Raw genomic sequence first — 26,681 nt, forward strand, 5'->3', positions numbered from 1 at the left:
ACATCTCCCATTATAGTCTGAGTGGGATGGCACAGGAATGGTCGTAATGGGTAGACGACCGCTGCGGCTTTGTCTTTTGCAGCATCCATCCAGTGTACGTCAACGCTGCGGACAGACACTAGATTTGTGTTATCTTCCCCCAAGCACAGACGGACAGCAGTTGCAGTGGCAAGAGTGACTCGTTGTGTCTGCAAGAGGACAGGGGTTGTAGGGCTGTGTGTGTGTGTGTGTGTGTGTGTGTGTGTGTGTGTGTGTGTGTGTGTGTGTGTGTGTGTGTGTGTGTGTGTGTGTGTGTGTGTGTGTGTGTGTGTGTGTGTGTGTGTGTGTGTGTGTGTGTGTGTGTGTGTGTGTGTGTGTGTGTGTTTCTCTGTTCATCTCTGCTTGACACCCACCTTATCAAAGCATTTTTGAATTTTTGCCATCCAAATGAGGTAATGGCTCTGCGTTTACCAGGAAGTTAGTAGTAATTGCTTTTGGTTATGACAGACTGATATCTTAGCGTCTTTTATAGGAAACCTCGTCACTTAGGATATTCTCTTGGGACGGGATTAAGCATTGGACCGGGCAGTAGACGTGACAGCACACCCGTGATGGAATGTGGTCGGTTGATTGACTCACCAAATGTAACTTACAGTTTAGGTTGGGCGGTGGTTCTCAGAAGTTAACACCAATTTCTGTATGTGTCAGTCCCCGTGTTTGGGTTCTGCGTTTCTGAGTTTCCACGGCAACTGGGGAAACGTGCGCGATGGTGTTTCAAAAAAAGTCCATGTGGTACCGTTCTCGTGATAAGACCAGACACGGTCCCAACATGATCGTGACATCATCCCTCTGACCCCCTGATATTTGCTTTAGGACACAGGTGTTACGTGTTAGGTTTGGGTTAGTCACTCATTCAGCAGACTGCGTGGTTTGAAAACATACATCAAAGCCTCATTATGTTCCCTCAATAATACCTGCAGGCTCTCGGTTATTTAAGCAGATTGGATTGTGACGGCAAAGTCAGTAAAACAGTGGTGTTATGGTAATACACAGACGGTCAGCTCTCACCAATGTTTGACCACTACCGGGCCAGTTATCCCCATGTGGCCCTGCAGTCTGACTGTGGACAGTAGACCAAAGAAGCATGGAGGGCATTCAGTTCGAGCAGGAATGGACAAATCCCATCGTCAAACGAATCCTTGGCTGTCTTACTGCATCTGGACATGTCACTGTAAACCGTCATGATGATACAGGGCTTGGACGTGCTGGCAAACCGAACGCCATATCGGTAACTTGTCATTTGTCAGCTCATTTCTCAAGATTATGGATAAATGAGTGTAGGTTGATTATATCACTGAGGGGAAAAACATGTTTGACTCAAGCCTCCTATTGATACATCAATACCACTGGTCAAGTTACATCCAAAGAATGTGGACAAATGGTTGTATTTAGTTGTTATTGGAGAAAGCAACAGTGTGACATGACCCTGGTCAAATCCTGCTCCCTATCAGCGAGAACAGATAACAGACAACGTTACAGTGCAATGCAGTCACAGAGTGAAATACTTTGTGTGGTTCCATGCAATTACTCAGTTTTAATAATCCCCCTGCAGATCGTTCCGGTACCAAAGCTGCAGCCCAGTAATGTGCTGGAAGCCATAATCACAATGTCTCCTCTGGGATTTAAGGGAAATGAGGAGAGATTGAGATTTCACATTTCTTTCACACTCAATACCCAACTTGGGTAATATCATAAGATGACAGATGGGTTCTTAGTTGGTTTTGGACAAAAAGTCTTCAACTCGGCGCCAGTGTGTGAGGGTGAGTGTGGGAGTTTAAAAAAAAAAAAAGATTTATTTGGAAGTGAGATAAAGAGACTTATTTAGCTTGTGGGGTTACAAGCTGAAGGCTGCTTTTACTCAAAATGTTGTTTTTCTCTAGATTCTACCAAAGTAGGAGAATCACATTTTACAGTCGATTTAGATACAATCGATTATTACAATTTACATGTTTACTGAAAGTAGCGTTTGAGTTTCTGGTGGCCTTTTAAACAAATATAAATGATGATTTCATACTTACTATGTACTACTTATTTCAGTGCAGCCTTTGGGCTTCATGTGCTTGTGTTTTGGTTCTTGAGGGTAGAGATCTTGGAATTGGAAAGCAGATGTGATTATGGTTGCTTAGAATGACCATGAAGCAAAGTGAAAACATTTTGGACTGGTTATGAAACTGATTTAATACTGATGCTTCTGGTGCTCGGGAACACTACCGCTTTTGTCCACGGGGGCCGCCAGAATCAACACAAAATAAATGGTTCACCATAGTAGCTTTAAGTTTCAAAAGTGAGTGCAATGGTCCACACACAGTTCCCCTCTCTCCACTTCATATTAACTGTATCTGTATCCAACTGGAGGGAAGTTGTTGGAATGTTAATGTAACAGAACCTCCCACGTGCTTATGTGCACATCAAACGTGTCGTTTTGATTTATTGCACAATACAGTTTCTTCCGCACATCAACAGGATTGTTGGAGGCTGACGCTTTAAAAATAGTGAATCACGTAACTTCTTATACTTCCCTCAGGACCGCCCTTTCCCGTCTTTTGCTCACGGCCTGCGTCCTACGCACCGAGGAACCAGAGTAACGGTTCCACACGCCATCCACACGGATGTCTTTTGTGATATCTCGGTTACGCCTGGAGGGAATTTCCCCACCGCGACTCAGGGATGAACTGATTAGGTTTCAGTGGTCAAAAGTCTACGTGACCTCACCAAACACGTTTTGAGCCATAAATCAAGAACTGATATTCTAATTATGACAGTTTCACACATGTCCGAAAGGTTAAAATGATGAAGTGATGACATTTCGGACTGGCTGAACTAGTACAACCCTGAGGCGTTAATTCTAGTTTATAATACAGGACGATGTGATAGAGATTGTTTGGGTTTAACACTAAAATCAAATCATTTTCGTCCCAAGTCAGACAACGTTTAAATTTCCTTTAATGACTCCCAAACTGTGGGATTTGTCACCCAGCTCACCATCAAACTGTGGAGGTACAGAGATCTCCCCCTATTCCAGCGCTAGAGACATATGGGCATTTAAGTACAGTTTTGAGACTTAAACCACGCAAACCCGTCCTTTAATTCAACTAGATTCTGATTCATCTTCCTACAGCGTGTTGTTATTGTTGAGAGTGTGAGGCCAGGAATTAAAAACACCACATGTGGCTGACTGGATGTTCTCAGTGTCACAACAGTTGGATACGTCACAAAGACGCAAAACAGCTTCTTATTATTCATTCCTGTTATCCTACGTGTCCAGTTCCTCTGTGTCACCCGCCGGTTAGTTTTTGTTTTTTTCCTTCTTGTTTTTTTTTTCGCTGCTTGAGTCAGAGCGCCGATGAATTAAAACAAGAGAGCGGCGTTTGAAGTTGGAGGAGAGACGTTATTATGACTTCTCCCTTATAGGTCAAGTTGAGCCACAGCGAGAGGGGGTGGAAGAGAGGGGGGTTAACGGAGGGAGAAGTGTTGAAATAACAAATTGGCTCCTCGCAGATGGTGCTGAGAGGCACGGCCGAGCGGGTTCACCGCCACAGCATTCTGACCATAATTAACACCAATGCAGCTCCACTCAAAAATATTAAAGACAAGGGCTGATGCTCGGGAGTTCAGGGAGATTTTTGAAGTTTCCATCTCAACCAGGACCCAGTTACAAGTAGGAGAAGAATGACAGAAAACCCAACATTACAAAGTTTTCCTCAAACCACCACCATCTTGATTTTAATGTTTTTTGCTGGTTTGGGGAAACATCTAGGGTTCTCCACCCTTCAGGCCTAAACACACTGTGGGGGGGTTGTTTGTGGGATTAATTTGCCCGTCAACATATTTTTTTAACAGTTTTTGTTTACAAATATTACGCCGCGTAATTTCTTTCAGAACAAGTTTTGATTTTAGGCATCGACCAATCGCGTTGATCGGAACAATCATGTTCATTCATAGACTGAATATAAGAAGAGGACGTAGTGGACTGATGTGTTGAAGCCCATGTCATTTTGGCCATCGCCATCTTTTCTTTTTGCAACCAGTGAACAAAAGTGACCATATTTGGACTGCGGAGGAGTGACGTACGTAGAGACTACGTCTCTGGTGGAAACCTGTCAATCACCTTGTAGCCCCGCCCTAAAGCATACCCTGCTTTATGGTCTGTTTGACTCTAAATGGACCATCATTTACTAAATGAATATCATGCTGTATTGAAGAATACTTGGAACTAGAGATTGAGACCATAAACTCATGTTTACAATGTTTGCTGAGGGAATAAGTCATTTTCTCATAGACTTCTATACAATCAGATGTATTTTTGCAACCTGGGGAGTCGCCCCCTGCTGGCCATTACAAAGAATTCAGGTTTAAGACACAGACTAGTCCTGGTACGGCAGACTTGAGCACTCCTTGACAACGGCTGCTCACAACAGATCCACTCCTTCTGTTGTTACTTTTCACAATAAAAGCCCTAGATATATGCAGTATGTAACTATTTACACGGGGTACTCAGAGTATTTCCCTAAAATAACCTTGATCAAATAGTTTACAGTACCCTAAGCCAATTGATCAGTAGGATCCTGGACGCTGGTCATCTGCCTATTCAAACCTTTTATTGAAAAAAATATTGTAATGGTATGAATAGTTTTAATATTCGCTGACGATTTTTTTTTGCATCTAGTGTCCATTATATGCCCCTCCCCCTTTCCCCGGTGTGTGGAGGCCTCTAGGCTTACTGTTAACCCCTGCACCTGGCTGTTTACCACTTTCCCCGTGAGCAAGTCCACTGAGCTGGAGATCTGAGAAATTGTGTCATTTCCACTCAGCCGACAGGGAGCAGAAAGCAAATTCAGGCTTTGATTAAGAATGTTGTTGTAAAGAAATCTGCCTTCAAACGGCGAGGAAAGACGACAGCGGAGAGCAACATAGAAGGTCCCGACCAGGCTCCCCCGTGCTCGCTGACCTCAGGGGTCATTTGTTTTTCTCGAGACAGATTGGCTAAACGCTCGGCACATTGAGGCGACAGGCCAAAGTGTAAATCTTCAAAAAACGCTTTTCAGTGTTCCACTCTAGTCGCAACTCCTCTGGGAGAGGATTGAACCCCACCCCACCCTAGCCCACCTCCCTCGTCTCCCCTGTCTCTCCCGCTCACATGCATTCTTTGTCTTTTCTCACGTCCTCCCTTTCCAGCAAGTTTGAAGTTGTGTTGGCAGCTGGGCTGACACGGGGAGTTCAGTTAGGTGGCAGGTCAGCTGCGCTGCCTCGGGAGGGGTGGGGGGGGGCCTTTAGATCTCCCCGCGTGTTAATGATTCTGCTCCTGCATTGTGACCGTAAACTTGTGACAACGCTCACATTGTTTTGACAAGTTGCTTTTCCTCGTCATGCATGACCTCGCTGGAGCATGCAAGGATGGACATTTGACCACGTTGCTGTGTGGATGTGGAGAAGGGGCAAAGGCTGCAGCATTGTGCACTTTTTGTGTCGTGAAGAAAACATCTAAAACACTGGTCTGCAGATGTAGTTCTTGTTGGATGGGGGAAAATGTCGCCGTTGCAAGATTGTTTGCGTGTCAAGGGGATTGGATGGCGTCTGTTTATGCGCCTCCGCATCGAAGTGACGGATACAAAGCCGAGAAGGTTGAAAGCCAAGCTGTTTGCCTCTTATTTACACTTGTGGAGAACACAGCGCTCCACATCCAACCACATACACACACACACACACACACACACACACAAGAAGCTTCCACATCAGCTGTTTCCCACCAGCCGGTTTATTGTGTGCGGCCCGGCAGCAGCAGGTCTGTTCAGCACCAGTAAACAGGAACTTTGTTGTCCCTCTTCGCCCTACCAAAATCCTCTAAACAAAGACGTGTTTACTTGTCTTTTGCTCGGGAATAAATAAAGGGCAAGGAGATTAACCTCTGATGTCTGCTGTCTTCTGTGTGTGTGTGTGTGTGTGTGTGTGTGTGTGTGTGTGTGTGTGTGTGTGTGTGTGTGTGTGTGTGTGCGCGCGTCCGTCCGTCCTGCAGCTGCTGCACATCTGCATCGAGGGATGGGGGAACTGGCGCTGGTCCGAGGCCTTCAGCGTGGACAACGTAGGGACCCTGCTGAGGACCATTCAGTATAAGGGACGCACAGCTTCACTCATCATCAAGGTGGTGCAGCTCAACGGTGTCCAGAAACAGGTACGGGTTTTTTTTGTAATGAGAAGCACATAAGACCTCTTAAATGTCTGAGAAAAAACCTTAAGTCCTGAAGCTTTAGTCTTCATCACTAGATGGAGTTCGCTCAGTTTTCAGACTTGTCATGCTCAGTTTTTGTATTTCTTGGTATATAAAAAACAGTTTTACCATTTAAATTCCATATACAAGCATTAAAGTGAACCAGAATAATAATACAACTAACTGTAGTTATTTTAAGCAATAAAAAAAGAGAGCCGGTGTTGAGCGTTACTCAACCAGGATTTAATTTACAGAAAAGGGAAAAGACTCACAGTACTGGCAACACATTGAGTATATTTGTGGTGAAAATATGCCACAGCAATAAAGAAGGCAGCAACATCAAGAATGTCGGTTTTTCGTCAGTTTTCATAATCTGTTTTTATGGCACTCAAACACGAGCTTATGAAGATGAAGCCACCCCATCGATCCACAAAGAAGATCACAGGAAATCATACACCAGCCGCGGCCCCCTTTTTACACCACGAACAGAGCTTAATATTCAGAGTTCCTAAATATTGCCGAGATGCGGCCGGATTACGGCGATGACACGTTGCTATGTAAACAGTGTGGAGTGTCGCATATGTCTCCCTCTCGTCCTCCAGACGAAACAGACTCGGCCTCTCGCATCCCCCCCCCCCCCCCCCCCCCCCCCCCCCCCCCCCCCCCCCCCCCCCCGTCCCCCCCGTCCCCCCCCCCCCCCCGTCTGTCCCAGACTTTGTTTACATCTTGTTCCCGCTGGATCCGATGAAAGGGTTTGAGTGTCGGTCGTATCCAATTCACAAAGCACGTGTCCTCAGAGTGGGACGTCGGACCCCAACGCAGAGGATGTTGGCTCGATGTGTCACACACTTCTGCACTGACCCTCTTTGCTCTTTTTCTCACTTACACTATACCTGCACAGACTGAACAGTCATTCTTTTGAGGACATTATAAGATCAACAGGGCATCCTTTTGTCCCCAATGCGCCCCTGTAACCTGCTTCTCTTCCAGGTAATAATCTGCGGCCGGCAGGTGATGTGCAGCTACCTGACTCAGGACATCGAGCTGCGGGTGGTGCAGCACTACGTGGGGCCCGACGGCCAGACGGTGGTCAGGGAACACTGCGACTGCCTGGAGGCCGGAGCCAAGCTGCCCTCGTACGTGCTGGAGGACGCCGAGATGACAGAGCTGTGCGTGAGGGCCAGGGGAGATGAGGACTGGTCCCAAGACGTTCAGCTGGAGAGGAGGGAGAAGGGCAACGGCAGCTCTGTTGTGCAGGTATGGCGACGCAAACGGACCTGGACTGAGTCATTACATGATGTGAAGCGACGTCCTTGAAGTTGTTCTGATTGGCATTTTTAAAACGACACGTTTGACATGGATGGATATTGTGTTAACAAACACAGATGGACATACACATTGCCCGCACCCCTGCTTCTAAGCACTCCAGCCACACACACACACACACACACAGGTTTAGAACCGGTGACTGGACCACCAACTGTGTTTGGATCTTCTTCTCCTGGGTGGCCACAGTGGCAGAGCTGCTCATGGTGGGAGAACAGATTGAGATCGTCCCCTCAGATAGGCTCACAAAAGGCCCTCCAACCCAACCATGATGAGAGGCAGAAAATACAGTTTATGCTCTCTCATAACAACGCTAACCAAAGACAGGAAACACTAGCTGATACGTGGGCGCAGGGAGAGGCTTTGAAGGCACTTTCGCACCACTGGACTGGCGCCAGACAATCGCTCCTTCCCCCGGCGGTTCTCACTCCTGTATTTGTCTTTGTTTCCCGTCTTTGTCCGTCCTTCTCCTTGTTTTTGGACTTCATAAAGAGACCCTCGCTGTTCACGGCTAGCTAGCTCCTGCAGCTCCAGCTTCTGTGTGCAGGCATGAACATCCCGACTCCGCTCCAATCTCTCTGCTGTTATCTCCTCTCCTCAGATCAGCCGTTCATTACACGTATGGAGGGTTGGCTCGGAATGAGAGCCTGCACTAGTAGCCGAGTCCTCAGATCTCTTTATCTCTGTCTGTCTCCTGATATTTCACTCTCTCGTGTGTCCCCACCCCCACGCCCCGTCTCCCTCGCCCACACACTGGCTCGCTCGTCTATCTTGTAGCTGTTCACTCCTCTTCTTTCTTTACTTCATCCCCTGGCACTGGGCTCGTCCACCTGTTCCAGCCTCTGACTCTCTCCCCTGTCTCTTTTCTCATCCGTCTCCTGATTAACCGCTAATCCATCTGAGGTAACTCCTCTTCCTCATATCTCACCTTCCTCCTCCCTAACTCCAATTTTCAACATCGTCCTTTGCTTTTTACAAAGCGCAGGAGGTCGTCTCGACCTTATCCCGGCCGTGAGTGTTTTTGGTGGATCAGGCCTGTAGAGTATCTGTTTTCCAAAGTTTCACTACCTCATCCCAACAAGGTTTTTTTATGTTTTTTATTTTTATTTCAAGGCCTACTCTATTAAATTTATTGAATGCTCTCTTCGCTCCACTCTCTCCGTCCCCAACAAGTACATGAAGTCCTCAGTCTGTCATAAACCAGATCGCTTGTAATGTGCCTTGGCACCCACGTCTCTAACGAGGAGCGGATGGGACGAACACCAGTGACGCATTCGGAGCGCTCAGCCTTTTGGTTTAAATCTTGCTAAGATGTAAGTGCCCGTAATGGCACATTTATCTGTTGCTGGCAGTTGTCAGTCGCCTCAGTCGTGATATTGTGTTGCGACACTTTAGGGAGACTTTAACTTTAATGTACTGTGAAGTTTTAGGACAAAACATGATAATGCGTTACTGATGGAGGCTATAAACATTCTGTCGGTGAATAAAAGGCAGCACAAGGCAATAAGTCATAAGATATCCATATTTTTACATTGTAACCGCAAACAAAAACAATCGAGTTCCCTTGATCGATCTTTTTGTTCTATCAAACCGATCCTTTCCAATAATGGAAATATATGAGACTCCACACACTCCCAAGTACCGTAAGACTCAAATTTTTTGGATTGGACAGCTTGTAATTATGAGTAATAAGACAAACAAATAACAGCAAGTTTGACTCCTTTTAGGTGCCTTGCTCCAGTGGGTCTTTGCTCTATGTTTGGTGCACTCTTATCACAATTGAACCTGGCTCTCACATGCAGCAGAGAGTGGTGAGTATCCCATCCCCACACACACACACACACACACACACACATACACACAGTGTTCATTTCCTTATTGTGACACAAAGTTGCTTTTACTATGTGCAGGTGTTCCTCTCTGTGAGCAATGTGATACCATGCAATTATTCCAAAACCACCTATAGTCCAGAAAATGCCCTATTTACCCGACAGCCCCGTTGTCCATTGGTCCAAAAATACACGCTCTGTCAGCCACAAACAGAAGCACATGGCTAATTATTATGCAGGATGACCTACTGGTGGCAATATTTTTTCTCCTACGACTCTGCGTGTTGGTTTACCCTGATATTCTTACCCTAAATAATCTCACTCCTCATGCCTAAACCACAGTTCAACCAGTACTAGCCAGTCAGAGGAAGTGTAGGGCAACGAGAAAACAGACTTCATAAGAATACATAGCAGCTGACTCTAACAATCCTTTTTCCAGTTTAATTCAGTACTGTCTTTGTTTGTTTGAGCTCTGTTTGTCTAACTGATGATTGTTTTGTATGAATCCCCTGTTTCAGGTGGTGTTCAGTCCACTGTTTGTCATGAAGAGCCACCTGCCAGATCCAGTAACCGTCCACATAGAGAAGAGGAGTCTCGGGCTGAGAGAGAGCCAGCTGATATGCGGCCATGGCCACCAGGAGCCCCTGTTGAACACAGAGGCCGACCTCACCCACCACCTGACTTTCCAGGCCAGGTAAATAAAAGAAAGAACAAAAGCTACAACCTTTACCACATTGAGACCATCTAGTACATAGCTGAGACCATCTAGTGCATGGCATTGCCCAACATTTACAATACAAGGATCTCCAGTGGAAAGGAAGAACTATCTCACCTGAAGGACCAAAAAAAAAGGTCTACGTGACCCACAAAAGTTTCCGCCCTGTGTGTTCCTCATGAACAAGATGGTTGCCCATCAGCAGAAAAATTCACAGGATATCTTTCATATAGTCTAGCGTCACATTATGTCATCAGCCACCAGCTCCCACCGCCGCAAAGCACGGCAGAGTCTGACTGGTCTTCTGTCAGGGTTTTCCTTCTCTTTTTTTTTAATGCCTTGATGTAACAAAGATGGAGAGACACTTACTTTAGATTGTTTCACACCACATTTTTCGATTTCCGTGAGCCAACATGGACACATGCTCCAAGAGAACCCAGGCCCAGTCCAGGGGAACAGGAAGCAAACTTGGCAGCAGCTGAGACGCTGACACTCCAACATGTCAGGCTGGACCATAATTACATCTCATTTACATGCAGGCCCAAGAGGAGAGCAGGTTTTTTCGCCCCCGTATTGGATTGCGTGCATGCACACATGTTTTTCCGTGGGCGTGATCGAGGCGCGCACGCGCACATGTGTCCTCGCGTTGTCTTAGTAATCTGCGTGCCAGCACAAGTGTGACAGTCGCCACTTCATCACGGGCAGAGTCTGTCACATACATCACTGCTACGCCCGTCGTCTGGGCCCCAGTTTGTCAGTGTGTGTTCACACGTTCTCATATTGTGTGTATCCCCTTGTAAGAGACAGCTCCTCGTCCAGTTTACCGCGGCGGGGGCCCCACGAAGCCGAACCTAAAGGTGGGGTTGCGTCAAAATCTGTGCGTATAAGGGAATCATCTGTAGGGTTGTGTATTGTAATGACATCTCCTGCCTCATGTAGCCCAAATGTGTCTCAGTAACACGAGTGTTTATGTTTCTGTATGGGTGGCCCCAGGGGGGAAATAACTACCATATGTGTACAGGCCGCGTCCTTGTTGTTCCTACTGTGTTTGTGATCTGTACATCTGTAATCTATGTTGTTTTATGCGGATCCGTGAAGGACACATCGGCCCTTTTGGTAGCAAACTGGTGGCTAAATAAACAAGATTTAAACGTTGAGTGTAATTGACTCCCCTTGAGAGATTTCCTTTTTGCTGTAACCGTTGTGTGTTTGGATATCCGGTCACAAAGTTTGTTTTGATTTCAGTTGACATTAAGGAACCACAGTGGCCATACAGAGACTGGGAATATATCTGGCCCCTTTTGTTGTAGATTTATTCTTTTTTTTATTTTATTTTTTAATATATGCACGCAAAAACAACAAAAAAAGCGAGCCCAGAAACCACTAATTGTCTGGTCTTTCTGGTTTGCGACCGCAGCGCTCCTCGTGTTTACAGTCCTGCCTAAACTGCCTCTCACCAATGCGAACGCACACACCCCTCTCCATCCTCAAAAACACACGCACTACAAGCCACAATTGTAAACGGACCTTAACTCCCCTCCCCCGAACCCCAAACCCCTAGGACGGATCCAATCTCCAATGTTCGCTGGTCAACAGCTCGACTTTCCTTCCTGTAATTACACATAGCTGTGGCCTCTAATGGACGAGGTTGAGAGCAGCGCTGCGGTCTGCGACGCAAGAGAAACACAGACGGGTTCTTAACCAGAACTGTTGCGTCCCGCTCCCCTCGTACCGGCCACCACATTAGAAAGCTACGGGTTTACAATCAGAACCCCCCCCCCCCTCATGCCCCTCAGGAACTGCTCTGGATGAAAAGCTTCCTGTCAACACCTCGTCGACGTCCTCATGTCTTGCCCCCAGATCCATAAGCAATAGTCCCTGTGTTCCTTTTATAGCACAATGAGCTCTATTAATAAACTACTGCTCTGGGGTAAGGGGCTGCTTTGCTTCAGCCAAGTGGAACTGGATGCTGCCCAGAGAAAGGGAAGAAGCTATTACAGATTTGGTTCTTTATGTTTGACCATAATTGACCAGTGTCTGGGGCTGAGGTATCCAATAGGATTATTTACTGCTGTTTAGCTTACTCTATGAACTTTGTGAATGAGTGTTTGTAAGACCAGACTGCATGTCAGGAAGGGAAAAAAAACCCAAACAAAAGGCAGCTTCAAGCCCTCGTCGAGGTTTCGGGGGTAAAAGTGGAGTTTAGCCGGAGGTCACTTCGATTGTTGTGAACAATGGGAATAGTCTGCTGCTGTCGAGAGATGTCTTGTTCTGCAGTGAAATATAAATAAAAAAAACAGTTTGAATCGTTTCTGGCTGTAGAATAAATAAACGCTCCATATCTAGCAGAGGTTCACAGCCGTGTGCCTTTATGACCCCACGGGTGGGTAGGTTTTCATTTCAAGCCATCGCTAATGACTCCGTCCACCACGGAGTGGGACAAAATCAGAATAAGTTAAATCAGCTGGCACGCTGCAGATTGTCGGGTAAAGGTAGCACCTCAATGCATCGCACTCGTCTTGTAAGTGAAGTCCTTAACAGTGTTTGTGCTCCGTCTCTTCAGGGAGGATGAAGACGCCTCCCACTGCGCCGTGCCGATCTCCACCGGCCTGATCAAGCAGATCGTCAACAAGAGCGGAGGCGAGGACAACCTGGAGCACATCCTGGCCGACTTCTACGGTGCGAGGCCCTCCGCCGGGCCGCCGTGGCCCTACGCCGCCAGTGATGCTGACAGGTAACCCCCCCCTCCTCTTTAGCTGCTGCTCAGTGCTCTGCAATTGTAGAATTTGAGGTTTGACATTTTGTGTTTTTTACTTTCGCAATTTAATTTTTGGCCGGGTAGGAAAAACAAGATGGAGCGAGGCAGGATAGATAAATAATGTCACATTGTGCAAATCGAGAGCCAGATTCACGTTCAAAACAAACACGAGTGCACAACGACACCTTCTGATCCTTTGTAATTAGTCGACATGTGTTATTCTTTGCCATCTTTATTGTAGCGCTTCTGCGGCAAGCGTTAAATCCCACTGTTGGATTTCAGAACAGGCTTCATACAGCGTCCACAAAGCACAAAGTTGTGCAAGCGAACCCTTTAATCAGGGAGGCTTCTCGTTTTATTGCTGCCTCTTTGTTCACATAATAAAACCGTTAACGGCGAGGACAACGCAGAGCATCAGAAGGCGTCCCCACGGACCGGAGATTTGGGGGGCTGTCACTCACTCACATTCCCGCTGTCTCACACCATTTACAGGGCCGTCCGTGCGTGCTGTTCCAAAAACTTGGCACGGCCTCGCAGGAGCGTACAGTGCACAGATGAGTGCAAATGTGGGTCCGTACACAATCGGGGCAGCACACACATGTGGATCTGTCCGCAAACGTCACTCTGGTAATCATCTTTTGTCACAGAGCAATCACGTCCTGATAGCAGCCACATGCTCTCCCGCAGGCTCCGAGTTACAAGACTATCTATCTGCTGGACATGTGGGCCATATGGCCTGTGGTTTCTCCAACACGCACACCGATCAGACACACTCATAACGCCGTCGTTACACACGCACACCACCGTTCACATCGCTCACCTTTAGGTGTCACACAACGCACACGGTGGACGGCTGCTATCTGGCAGGGTTCGGTGTTGGGTTTCCAACCCCCACCCCCCCCACCCCACCCCACCCCCCTGGCATGCAAGTGACAGTGGCAGCTTATCTGAAGCCCAGAAATCTGCTACTTATTGTCAAGAGGCGAGAAAACGGTCTGAGGAAAAAGAAGCGTGAGAAATCTGCCAGTAGTAGGATTAACAGATTGCTATCTGTAAACACACTCACAACTCAAGTGAAAGCCACAGTTTAATTTGTATGTTTTTGTCTCATGTTGATAACTGGGATGCAGTTTACGTGTTTGAAAAGAGGGCGCTCGGAGTCTCCGTCTCGCTGGTGAAACCGATCCGACTGCCTGGCAGGGAGCGTGTAAATGTTGTGTCTTTGAGGGGCAGCGGAAGTTTGAAATGGCAGAGAGGCACCTCCACAATCATTGTTGTGTGTGTGTGTGTGTGTGTGTGTGTGTGTGTGTGTGTGTGTGTGCATGCTCAAAATTCACACTTCTTAAACCCTCAGCTCCAGAGTTGGCAGTTTTTGACAGAAGCTGCTGAGCGCATTTCTTTCAATTACCTTTCATTTATTTTTTTTTATTTTTTTTTCGGAGCGCCATAATGTGATTTATGAGCCCCGCACTTTTCTGCCCTCAGCCTCAAGGTCCCCGTTCCACCGCAGCGGGGGGAGTCTTTCGGGTATGTGACAAGTGTGAGGTGGCAGGCTGCTAGGTTTAGCCGAGTCGAGGCCGGCCTCGGGGGAGAGGGAGAGGGAAGACTGGGTCGCCCTTTGATGGTTTTGAACTTGAGAGGACTGTTTGTTTGGCTCTCCTCCGGCACGTCTCTGTTTAGGTTCACAGGGCCGAGATTACCGTGAAATGACTGCTGCTGTCGGCGGATTGGCTTGTGTGTTTCTGTCTGTCAGCCGTGTGTGTGTGTGTGTGTGTGTGTGTGTTTCTGTCTGTCAGCCGTGTGTGTGTATGTGTGTTTCTGTCTGTCAACCGTGTGTGTGTGTGTGTGTGTGTGTGTTTTCCCAGATGCCATTTCGACTGTATCTGTTCTCATTGCATAACTTGTCTGCAGACCTTTTCTTTTATGTGTGTTTGTTTAGACTGCATAGTATAATAGTGCAACGATTGTTTGTTTATGTACGACACATTTGAATGCTGTTCCATACTCGGCACTGTATAAAACATGTCCATAGATGAATTACATAGAGTAGACGGGGAAAATTGTACCCTTAATCTAAGTAATTGAGCATAAATGAGTTTACCAAGTTGACAATAACGGTTGTTTATCAATACTGCATTACAGGTAGCTGTGTGTCTGTCTATATGTATGTCATTACAGCTGTGTGTCTATGGCGACGTGTTTACAGCCCATGGCCTTGCACTGCAGAGGCTTATATGGGGAAACGAGCTCAGAAAGAAGTGTTGGTCTAAATGTGTCTTTATCTGTGCTGTGAAGACCAAAGCATCCACTTTCTCTGGCCGCATGATTGAATCAGTTTCTGTAACGGTGGGTTCTCTCCACACAGGCCAGTGCTGGAGCCCCTGGCCCAGTGGGACAGTCCCATGCAGGTGAAGTTGTCCTGCTGGAAGTCCGGGCTGAACACCCTGCTGGTGGAGCTGCTGCCCTGGGCCCTGCTGGCCAACCACTCCCAATGGGACCTCTGGCTCTTTGAGGGAGAGACCATCGTGCTGCAGATACCAGCCGGCAAGGTCATTGTGCCCCCCAACTTCAAGGTGTGTATATGTGTCCTCCAAGAGACCGATATTAAATTAGAACGTTAAAATATAAGATATCCTGACTTCTAGTCCTTAGACTTCCATGTCTGCCAAACTCTGTGTTAGTTTAGAAATAGAAATATCCCTCCGCAGTCGCAGAAGACAACGTACTACTGTGGTCCAGGCGTACTCCTCTTGGTCCATCCAGTCCATTCTCGTGAACGCGATACCTCCGGGAACCCCTTGAGGAATGTCTTTAAACTTGGCTCAAACATCCACCAGGACTCAATGATGAACTGGTTACACGTTGATGATTAAAGGTCAAAGTGACCTCACTAAGCACGTTTTGCCCATAACTCAAGAATTCAATGCATGACTTTTTCACCCAAATGTCTAGCAGGATGAATAAAGTACATTTTAAAAAGTAATGACGTGGATGTTTGGTTGGCAGGGGTATTTGTAGCTTATATATATATAACTCGCATACCGTTTACTATTCCACATCAAACAAGTCATATTGCATCAGTGTTTCCCATTGGGTTAAAAGTTTAGTATTGGCAAATTTTGCCAGTGAAAATATTTCTGATTCTGTATGCTTTCCTAATTTTAGTGAGTGCATGATCTACAGTGAGCTTCATATTGCGCTGAAGATGTGCTTTGTTTTTACATCAAGACCTGGACGTCGGGCCTTTTTGTGGCATTTGATTATGAAGCCAGCTCTTCCCTCATCTTGAGGAATAAGCACACGGCCTTGCACCAAAGCTGCATTACAACAATATTCCCCGCTTCAGTCTTTATCTGCAGCCAAGCTCTGGGCATGTCGCCTCACTGGCTTCTGAGATCAGAAGCAGAGGCCTGCTTTTTTTTTCTTTCCCGTGGAACATAACGCACACGTACGCACAACTGTTCCACCGCTCAGCCGGCGCTGCTCAGCCGGCGCTGCTCAGCCGGCGCTGCTCAGCCGGCGCTGCTCAGCCGGCGCTGCTCAGCCGGCGCTGCTCAGCCGGCGCTGCTCAGCCGGCGCTACGCAGCGCGTCAACGAACAAGTGGTTCAGCTCAAAGGAACCGAAACACAAAGTTGTAAATGTGCACAAGCCCGTGAAATACAAACAAATATAGCATTGTTTCAGTAGAGCGCCGCTGTTTATCACGGCATGACATGTGAGGGGAGTTGATTGGTTATCGGAATAGGGTTGCTAGCTGCAGAGCCAGGTGGCCAAGCAGCGCCTGTGGCCTCCTAACACCAGTCGTGGAGGTTGTGTACTCCCCAGTTCCAGGACTATTTGAGATGTTGGTCAGGAGCATTGTGCGGAGTAGTCTGTAATGAGGCCCCAGTGGACCCAAGCATGTGACCGTTTTCAAAATACAGTCATACATTTCTTTTGACATGACTGAAAACTTCTGATTCCTAACATCGGATCTCCTTCTCACCCTTTTCATTTCTCCCTCACTGCCCTCCCACCGTCCAGGAAGCCTTCCAGATAGGCATCTACTGGGCCCACACCAACACTGTCCACAAGTCCACGGCTCTCAAACTGGTCCACGACCTAACTTCTCCCCGATGGAAGGAGGGATCCGGCTCAGACGTGGTCACCCTGGACGAGGAGGGCTATGTAGAGGCCGACATTACCCTGGGAGCCTTTCCCGGTGGGCAGAAGGTGAGGGAAACAGCGGCCACTTTCTTCATCATTGAATTTGTAAAGTCCCTGAAGCCATGGAAATGTTGCTTATTTTCTCACAACTTGGTGTCCGTTTTTTCCTCCGCAGCTGTGTCAGTTCTGCGTGTCGTCCGCGGTGAGACACGGCATCCAGATCCTCCAGATCGAGGACAGAACCATTATTGTCAACAACACCCCGTACGCGGTCCAGTGCAGGCCTCTGCTGGCCGCCCATCCGCTGGGAACTGACGACCAGGTGACGTGCAGAAGTGCTGTCTCTGAGAGGTTTCACACGAGCGCAGCGTTATTTCTCTGGGGAAATAACGCTGCGAGTCGTGTCAACTCTGGGTTATTTTTTCGTTCGTGGTCAAATATGAAATGCATCTTAATGTGCTTTTCTCCACCTTTATTTGAACAGTTAAAACAACTGCTTGTGCTGGCACAGCACGGGGACAGTTGAGACGTTTCAGGCTCGGCTAATGATATTCCATACTTCACAACACCTGCCCAGGCTCTTAGATCCAGCTCTCTGAAACACAGTGAATTAGTGTAAATTCAGGGCCCGCAGCTTCATTTCCTCACTGCTGCCTCAGAGCCACAAGGCGTGCGTGTGCGTGTGTGTGTGTGTGTGTGTGTGTGTGTGTGTGTGTGTGTGTGTGTGTGTGTGTGTGTGTGTGTGTGTGTGTGTGTGTGTGTGTGTGTGTGTGTGTGTGTGTGTGCGTGCGTGCATTGCGCGTGCGTGCGCGTGCGTGCATTACTCGCACACATCCGAGCCCAGCGCTACCACGCACACTGCTCAGACACAGCAAGCCGTTTTCCATCAGATCATGCTGCCCCCCCCCCCCCCCCCCCCGTCTCTCTCTCTCTCTCTCTCTCTCTCTCTCTCTCCCTCTCTCTCCCCCTTCACCGTTTTCACCATGTGGCAATGGCACTTCATTGGGACATTAGACAAACACCCAGAATTGGATGCAGGTTTTTTTCCCCCCTCGCTTTCATCTGCTGCTTGTCCCCAAAGAGAGCAACAATGCAGTGATGTCATTTAACGAGCCTTCAGATCCTCTTAAAGGAGGATGGCAGAGCTTGCCAGTAGCCACTAATTGACTGAAAACTCCTTTTCGTTTCTTTTTTGTTTAAGAGCTTTAAAAAAACTAAATAGCGGGTGATGGGCTTAACAATAACACAGACCGCAAACAAGGCGAGGAATGCCTTTCTAGTCGCTCTATTCATCATGCTTAGTGCCTAATCCCTGTAGTCCTCTGCTACTCGCTGCTAAAGCAGCACAGCAGGGCTCCTCTGCTACCAATTTATCACTAAACTCAGTGGGAGAGAGAAGACGGTACAATGAGAATGTGGTTCCACTGTGTGTCTTTTGTTGTAGCCACTCGCGTCTTCTTTGCTCTCTGCATGTCCCATCTCATATCCCTTTCTGACGCAACCACTGTCCACTTACCCTCCTTCGTTCTCGTTTGCTTTCATCACTTCCATTCATTCTTTCGTCTCTCTTTGCTTTTATGTTTTTCCTTCATCGTCTGCTTATTTTCCTTTTTTATTTTTCCCTCGCCTCCTTTTTCTTGCCTCTCCTCTCCTCCCCAACTTTTCTTTCTTCTTTTCCTCTCTACTCCTCTCATGCATCCTCGTCCACTCCTTTTCCTCTCCTCTTTTCTGCTCCTCTCTTTTCCTTTCATCTCCTCTTTTCTTCCTCCCTGTTTTCATCATGTGTATGTCCTCTCCTTAGGCCTGTGAGCTACCAGAGACGGCACGGTTCAGCCTGGCTCCCTGTGAGGAATTGTCCCTGGCTAAACCCTGCTCCGTGCCATGCTGGGACCTCCTCCAAACCAGTGTCCAGGGAACGGTGGCGTTCCCTCTGCCGCGCAAACACATGCTCTTCAGCTTATTTCCCGGGCACGATGGCGGAGCGGGATCTGGATCTGCGGCATGGAGCCTCCCCGCTGCCGTCCGACCAGACTTTCCCAGGCAGAGTTTGTCCGTTCCCGGGGAAGCGGACTCCGGGGGTGGCCTGAGCAGCAGGTGGGTGAAGCGGAGCATCCGTGGCGTGTTCTGGCTGTGACGGTCCATTTAGAGCAGGGCACCGAACCCCAGCTGGCACGGGACACACAGCCGAGTGCCGGTCACAGCTTGTAAAATACTGCAGATGAAGCAAAGTGGAGAAATGCCCTCAACATTTCCACTGTCCATCGCTCTCTGCTTGTGTCGGCCCTTCTCATGTCTTTCTCTTCTTTGTCTTACTCTCTTTCTTTTCTTGTGGTCTTTTGTCTTAACTTTAGCCCAAATAAAAAGCTATATCGTTTTCCAATTACCAAAAGCACAATACATAGGCCAATGAGCATGTTGTATTGTTCTTCACACTCTGGTGTGTCTGGGCAGCTTGGCTCTTATTTGCTGTGTGTAAGTGATACCTCACACATAAACATAAACACAAATATGGACACACACAGAGGAACAGTGTCTGCCCATGGATGCGCCTCAGAGATTTGAAAATGGACGTAGTGCTGATATGACGTTTGATATGTCGGTGGGGTCTATTCAGTTAGGCGGGCTATGATTTATTTATTTATGGGCGTGTTTTTCTGTTTTGTTTTTGCAGAGGCATAGTTCTGACATATCAGGAGCACCTTGGGGTGACATACATCATCCTGAACGAGGACCCCTGTCCTCGGATGCTGATCCATAACAAGTGTCCTATCCCAATTCTGCTTAAGGAAACGGTCAAAGGTAAGCAAGGGAATGCCCTGACTGGATTGGACTGGTCTTCTCTATTCTCCTCACTTCTCCTCTTGTACTACTACACGTACACTGCTTCACTACTGTTTCCTCTGACCTTCAAACAGAAACTCCGAGGACTGAGGTTCACTGCCGTCCTCTGCCTGCCAATTGCTCCTTGCACCATGAGCTCTACCACCACTTTTCCAGTTTCCCAGAGTGCAGGCAGAAGGAAACGCTGCCCGCACTTCTACTGAAAACCCCCTCGGACCACGGCTCCACCGCCTGGACCGACCCCATAGACGTCAACAGCCCCGGCACTCAGGTAACAGCATGCGTGTAGGCCGGGTTGAGGTGTAAAGATGGCAGGATTTGCACTGAAACACAGAGTGTTCATTGTGAGATTGTACTTCCTTAATGTCTTTAAAGGGTTACTCTTAACCCTTTGTTGGCACAGCTCATGCTGACCCTGCAAATGTCAGATTAGCCTGATCAAAGACTTTTAGTTGATGTTTTTTTCTAATTACCTGACTTATGACATATGATGACTTACAAGGCCCAAAACCAGCTTTATTTTAGGAGGAAAAAGGCTACACCTTTAGAGAAATGGATATCAAATATATACACATGATGTTTGTGTGTATATATTATGTGTGTCATAGTAGGGTTACCAAGATGTTAAAGAGCAGTGCGTGTACTGTTTGGTGTTGTGTCTAGCCGGCTGCAGGTCGGGGTTGAGGTAGAGGCTGTGTATCTCTGGTTACTGTGAGGTCTGGGACTCACCTCCGTGGTGGAGGTCGAGAGGTCAAAGGTCGGACTTGTTATGACTGCTCTTTTCTTCACGTGATGGGCTCTTCACTCTAAACCTGGAGCGGTGGAGGTTAAAAGAGAGACGCATACAGTGTAAAGAGCACCACCCGTCTCACGAGAGCTCTGTGCTCTGCTGTCGCTCAGGTGGTCTTCCTGCCAGGCTTTGGCTGTCTCTACATAGACGTGGTGTACGAGAGAGGCACTCTGGTTCTGTCTCTGGCCCCAGAGGGCAGCGTGGACGCTGTCATCAACCAGCACAACAGGTACATGTTTTTTTATAGTTATTGTCTTATTCTCCCCCGCATATTTGAACCATAAGAAATCATCAGCGCATGTTGTTCCTGACCTCAAGGTATCCACTTGTGTGCCTTTTACTGCACTCACTCCAATTTGCTTCATAATTATCCTTAACAGCAATGTTTTCATGCGGCAGATGTTACTAGAATGCAAACATGCAGAGACGGGCATCATTTTGCACCACATGAGGGCAATAAAAGCCTCTTGTGTTGTCGTGAGGGGAATTAGTACAGTAGAACATTACAGCTTTATTCCATTACATCAACACACTGAACTGCCTTTTCATTTTTGACATATAACCACATATGAGGTAAATGTAAACAGATAATGTCAGACAATGATCTTTGTTCTGGTCTTATTCACAACATAATCAGCGCAACATGAACGAGTTTGGTCCTCCGGCCAATCATCGGAATCATAACACACCTACTTAAGACTTAAGTTACGCTGGAGATGTAGACGTGTCCTTTCTCATAGACGAAGGGCGAGGCATGCATGAATGGAAAAACATTCATATTTATTCCCCTATATAATACTTTCACATGAATAACTCCTGTTTTGTTTCAGGCCTGCTCAGCTGTCCTGCAGAGTCCTCCTCAGCGAAGCCAGTGTGGTGTTGAGCGATGACATCACCAACCCTTCTGGATCCGTGGAGCTGCTCAGACTCACGTTGACCAAGCTGCTCCTCACCCTGGCTCCGGTGCCGCCCCCCTCCCCGCCCCGGGAGCTGGCGGCTGACCCTGATTTGGGTGCGGCGGCGGCGGCGGCAGCGGCCGTCTCCGCCCTGATGCCCGGCGGCGCCTCTCTGATCGAGGTCCACTGCTCCAGTCTGCAGGTCGACAACCAGCTGTACAACCGGGCGAGTTTCCACTTCCCCGTGCTGCTGTGCCAGGATCAGCGAGTCGGAGCTGATCCCGGGGGTCCGTGGAGCAACGACGTCAACCCCACGGAGTCCCCCGAAGCCCTGGAGGAGTTCAAACGCTCTTGTTTCCTGCAGCTGACGATGACGCTGGCCGGGGACGGATGCACTGCGGAGGAGGTTGGATTCATTCTCCTGTCTTAGTAATCCTGTTTGTTTTGTCACAGTAGAGGGTGCATATCATTCATTTAACCTTGATTTGACCTTTCATTTATTTATTTGCATGGGAGACCTGAGTGCTCATGTCAAAAAGGACAAAGTCTCTTAAAGGGACAGGTGTCTTATTTATTCCCTTCATAGCAATCACCAGTTTTCCTCATGGCCTCGTGTGTTTTCTCCTCAGATCACCTTCCAGCTCCAACCTGCCAGAGTGTACCTTGAAGACACCTTTGTTTACTACATTAAGACCCTGTTCCACACCTACATCCCTGACGGCGCCATGGCCTCAGCCAGAGTGGGGACCCAGAAGAGGAGCACAGAGTCCGGATCGGCCCCCATCCTCCCTGAACAGGTGCACCATTCATAACGTGATGTCTTTATTTTGGCACTGGTGATGTTTTCTGGTCACTGCGCTCTCATTCCATTATTTCTACAGAAGTGCATTCAGCTTGGGCCAGACATGCAGGAGTTAACCTCATTATTGTCATCAGCATGCCAACGCAGCTCATTTAGCAGCAGTATTTGATTTGTTGTGAAAATAATGACTCATGATAACAGGACATTTTATATATATATATATATGTTTGGCTCTCTTATTCTATAATAATGTATCCGTTATTACCTAATCCAGTAGTTAAATGTTAGTCTGTGTATCACAAGATGTTTTAATAATTAGAATTACTTTTTTTGAGGTCCTAAAACAGGGAATCCAAGTACTTTTTATTTGTTAAACAAGTACATTTCTTCCAGGTGCGCCAGTCAGTGCAGGCGCTGGTCCACCCGGTGCGGCTGCAGAGGCTGACCATCCAGCCAGTCAACCTGTTGGTCAGCATCCACGCCTCCCTCAAGCTGTACATCGCTTCGGACCACACCCCTCTCTCCTTCTCGCTGTTTGAGAGAGGGCCGCTGTGCACCACGGCCAGACAGCTGGTCCACGCTCTGGCCATGCACTATGCTGCCGGAGCCCTCTTCAGAGCCGGTGGGTCGTGGTGGACGGAGAGGGTCGCACAACTTCTCTCTCAAATACATCATCATATGTTCACCTGTTGCCACATCACACAAGGGGTCCTTCAAGCCTGTATGGACACAGGACTGATGTATACTCACATTGCAGGGACACTGATTTACAATCTGTCTCAAAAAGGCTCACACTCCAAATCCGTGGATCAGTATGCACTCGTTGTAGGCAAAATATGGACAGAAGAATAAGTGAGAAATTCCACAATTTATTCTCACAAAGTCTGGAGTTAAGCTTTGAAGTGATTGCACCCAAGGGCTCCCATAGCTTTGTGACAGAAAGTGATGTAGCGATCGGAATCACTGGAGGCTCGAAAAAGATTTAGATTCTCTCCTCGTCGTGATTTACCGTTTCATCCTCAGCTTTGACTGATGACTCATGGTTGCGTCGGACTTATCCGGCCCTAAAAAAAGGTCTCCGTTCCTCTCCGCTTCGTTGTCCTCGCGTCTAGTCAAAGCCTCCACACATGTTGTGATTTAGGCCCGTCATTTCCACATCAGAAATCATTGTTCTGGAAGAACACTTCCTCCCCGCTGTCTCTCGTTAGAGCCCTCGTTTCTGCTCGTATTTCAGCACGTCACCTCACCGCTTCCTGGGTCATCACACAGAGTGTGTGTGTGTGTGTAGGGGGGGGGGGGCATTCTGGGACTGATTAGTATTAGGATGTCCAATATGTTGATCGCACATTGGCATTAATTGACGTAAATTGGCGACTTCTGGACCGACTAAAAGGCGTGCACATACACACACACCAGCACAGAACATGTATGTGCATTTGACAGCATGACTCAGCCCTGTAAACATCAGCTCCTGTCAGGACTTTATGCTTTACCAAAACCACAATTGGGAGACCATGAGAGGCAGAGACGGCCACTCCGCCCCGCCGGAGTCGGTTTCCTACCATTAGGCCCCATCACTCAAGAGCAAATTGACAGAGAATAAGAGCAGAGCGGGGTCGGCGTCTCGAGAAATGGCTATTTGATTTTTGAGACGCAATTGTCAGCGCATAAATATCAGTGAGCCGTGCCATCTGAAGGGGACGCTATGGTTGAATGAGAGAGACGAGGTGAGATAGTAGGAGGCTGTAAATCGAACTGTGGCACATCTATGATTTCATGCAGGAGTGTGCATGAGTGTACATATGTGGACCTATTACTGAGCTGTAAAAACTTTGTGCAAATTATCCTGCGAAACGTTTAAACCAAACAAGTAGAGGATAGTGAACCATTAGTCAATATGAGGAGTGCTCCTCTGCAGGTGTATTTCTTTAAATATTTGCTTGCTAAACTGAGACAAAGGACACGCTTGAGTCAAGGATAATTTATGGTCATTATGCAACACAGGGTGGCGCAACAAAATGTGGTTGTAGCCCATTTGCTACACAAGAAAAATATGACAAACAAAACAGTGATTTATTCCTGTAGTGCATTTTTTTTGGAACTTGCATCAGGAGGAATGTAAATCAATTCTCTGGGCAGATAAAAAAAAAAAAACGACAGCATTGTCCATCACATTTCACCACGGTTTGAGCACCGAGCATCATCGATGTAAACAACAACATCGTGGATAATGTCGCAGGCGTTATTGACCTGCTGTGGTCGTGGTGGTGTTCACAGGTTGGGTGGTGGGATCTTTGGAGATCCTGGGCAGTCCTGCCAGCCTGGTGCGGAGTATCGGCAACGGCGTGTCCGATTTCTTCCGGCTGCCATACGAAGGTCTGACGCGTGGGCCTGGAGCCTTCGTCAGCGGGGTGTCCAGAGGAACCACCTCCTTCGTCAAGCACATCTCAAAAGGTGACAGCTGTTCATCACGTTTTGGTTTAGTTTTACAGCAGTGAGAACGTTAGTCTGTGTGCATGTGACACATTTAGTAATTGTGGACTCATAATATTAAGTTTTAGCTTACTTTAGGGTGACACCGCATACTCACTGTTTCTATTTAGGGTGTCATCGTGCAGCGATAACTAGCACAACTGTTGTGATGAACAGTTTTGGTTTGAGCGTTGAGCTTGAAAAGCCATTTCTTTGGTTCAGGCACGCTGACGTCCATCACCAACTTAGCGACAAGCCTGGCCAGGAACATGGACCGCCTGTCTCTGGATGAAGAGCACTACACCAGGCAGGAGGAGTGGAGACGGCAGCTTCCGGAGAGCCTCGGGGACGGACTGAGGCAGGGGCTGTCACGACTGGGCATTAGCTTGTTAGGTATGCAGAGGTGTACACACACACACACACACACACACACACACTAAAATGCATCTCATGGAATCGTTCCTTCATTTCTTTTCAGGAATACATAATGCAGTAATATTTGTGTCTCTCTTGGAGAGTCATCCTCGCTTAAATATCAGAATTTTGTTGAGCTGTCCAATTCTGTTCCTGGTCCTTTAACTACATTTTTCAATATTAGTCTCCTTCACAATAACACAAAATAAGTGGTTTGAGATGAGATATGTCACAAGAGAGCCTTTGTAAATATTATAAACCTGCTGCCCATCGGCATTAGGCACACAGTGGTGTGCACATGACAGATATGAGACGGAGCAGGGACTCAGTAAACACCCAGAGGGCACTGAAACATTTCTATCTATGAGTAAAACTCACAGAGCCTAATGTCACTGAAACCAAACGGCTGCACGCATCTCTCTGGGTTACAGTGACTATACACTCAGATATTTTCTGCAGGGCAAAAGCGTGTCTGATTTCCTATCTAAGTCCCATTTAGGTCTTGTTAAAACGAAATCCCTGTGTATATTTTGTAACTGTAACGTCTCCTATTTAGTTTTCATTGAACAAAGCACAACGGCTTTTCCTTTGTTCTTCAGGCGCAATAGCGGGCATCGTGGACCAGCCCATGCAGAACTTCCAGAGGAACTGGGAGCTGCAGAGCTCCGCTGGGAGCAAGGCCAGAGGGGTCATCTCTGGAGTGGGGAAAGGCATTGTGGGGGTTTTCACCAAGCCCATTGGAGGAGCGGCTGAACTGGTGTCCCAGACTGGATACGGTGAGTTCAGGAATAATTCATTCATGTTTAGTTTTTTTCCTTTGTTGGTCCGTTTCAAACGCCATTTCAGTGGATTACATGATTGGTCGTTAAAGCCTGATTAGTTGTGTCTTTCCTGTGGTTTACACACAAGACGCAGAACATTTTTATTATTGGATAATTCAAGCATACTTCTCGTTACTTACCCATCTTGAATATTAACTGACGCCGTGTCGAGGACCATAAAACGCTAGTAGACTTTTGATGTTGGTCTTGCCTCGGTAACAATCTTAGAAATATGTTTTTGGCAAATTAACCTTGTAACAGAGTGTCCGAATGACCCCCTGCGACCCTCCCAGGCTGTAGCCATCTAGTAGCGGCGTCCCTCAGCTGTTGCGTGTACGTAAAGGGGCGTGGCCTCGCGGAACCAATTTCTCCCCTTCTGTCCTCTTGGCTCTTGTCAGAGGTGTTTATTAGGTCATGGCTTCAGTAGTGCAGGAACTTATAGTGAAAGGCACACACACACACACTTGTATATTTAGAGTTAGCGTGCGTTTTATTGGTGGTAGAAGATGGAGGTGGGGGGTGTGAGGAGTGGGTCTTGGCTTCAGCATGTGAACTACCAACGGAGCCAACAGCTACAGATAGGAGTCTACCTGAAATACATATAACATATGCAGAACAACGTGCCA

The 26,681-nt window shown here is 47.5% G+C and overlaps 1 protein-coding gene across 1 annotated transcript in view; it reads left to right on the forward strand.

Moving 5' to 3' along the window:
• LOC117727940 (vacuolar protein sorting-associated protein 13B-like) overlaps nt 1-26,681 on the forward strand; it is a 305,167-nt gene that overhangs the window by 274,373 nt on the left and 4,113 nt on the right. Inside the window, exons 48-65 of the mRNA XM_034528491.1 lie at nt 6,053-6,208; nt 7,235-7,501; nt 9,298-9,381; nt 9,918-10,093; nt 12,678-12,848; nt 15,238-15,445; nt 16,897-17,085; nt 17,195-17,341; nt 18,821-19,113; nt 19,691-19,818; nt 19,935-20,131; nt 20,761-20,879; nt 21,481-21,952; nt 22,176-22,343; nt 22,742-22,970; nt 24,626-24,802; nt 25,043-25,213; nt 25,834-26,010. Coding sequence (XP_034384382.1) covers nt 6,053-6,208; nt 7,235-7,501; nt 9,298-9,381; nt 9,918-10,093; nt 12,678-12,848; nt 15,238-15,445; nt 16,897-17,085; nt 17,195-17,341; nt 18,821-19,113; nt 19,691-19,818; nt 19,935-20,131; nt 20,761-20,879; nt 21,481-21,952; nt 22,176-22,343; nt 22,742-22,970; nt 24,626-24,802; nt 25,043-25,213; nt 25,834-26,010 — 3,529 coding nt within the window. The remainder of the gene's footprint in view (nt 1-6,052; nt 6,209-7,234; nt 7,502-9,297; nt 9,382-9,917; nt 10,094-12,677; nt 12,849-15,237; nt 15,446-16,896; nt 17,086-17,194; nt 17,342-18,820; nt 19,114-19,690; nt 19,819-19,934; nt 20,132-20,760; nt 20,880-21,480; nt 21,953-22,175; nt 22,344-22,741; nt 22,971-24,625; nt 24,803-25,042; nt 25,214-25,833; nt 26,011-26,681) is intronic.

This window comes from Cyclopterus lumpus, chromosome 25, assembly GCF_009769545.1.
Source record: "Cyclopterus lumpus isolate fCycLum1 chromosome 25, fCycLum1.pri, whole genome shotgun sequence".
Classification (NCBI taxonomy): Eukaryota; Metazoa; Chordata; class Actinopteri; order Perciformes; family Cyclopteridae; genus Cyclopterus; species Cyclopterus lumpus.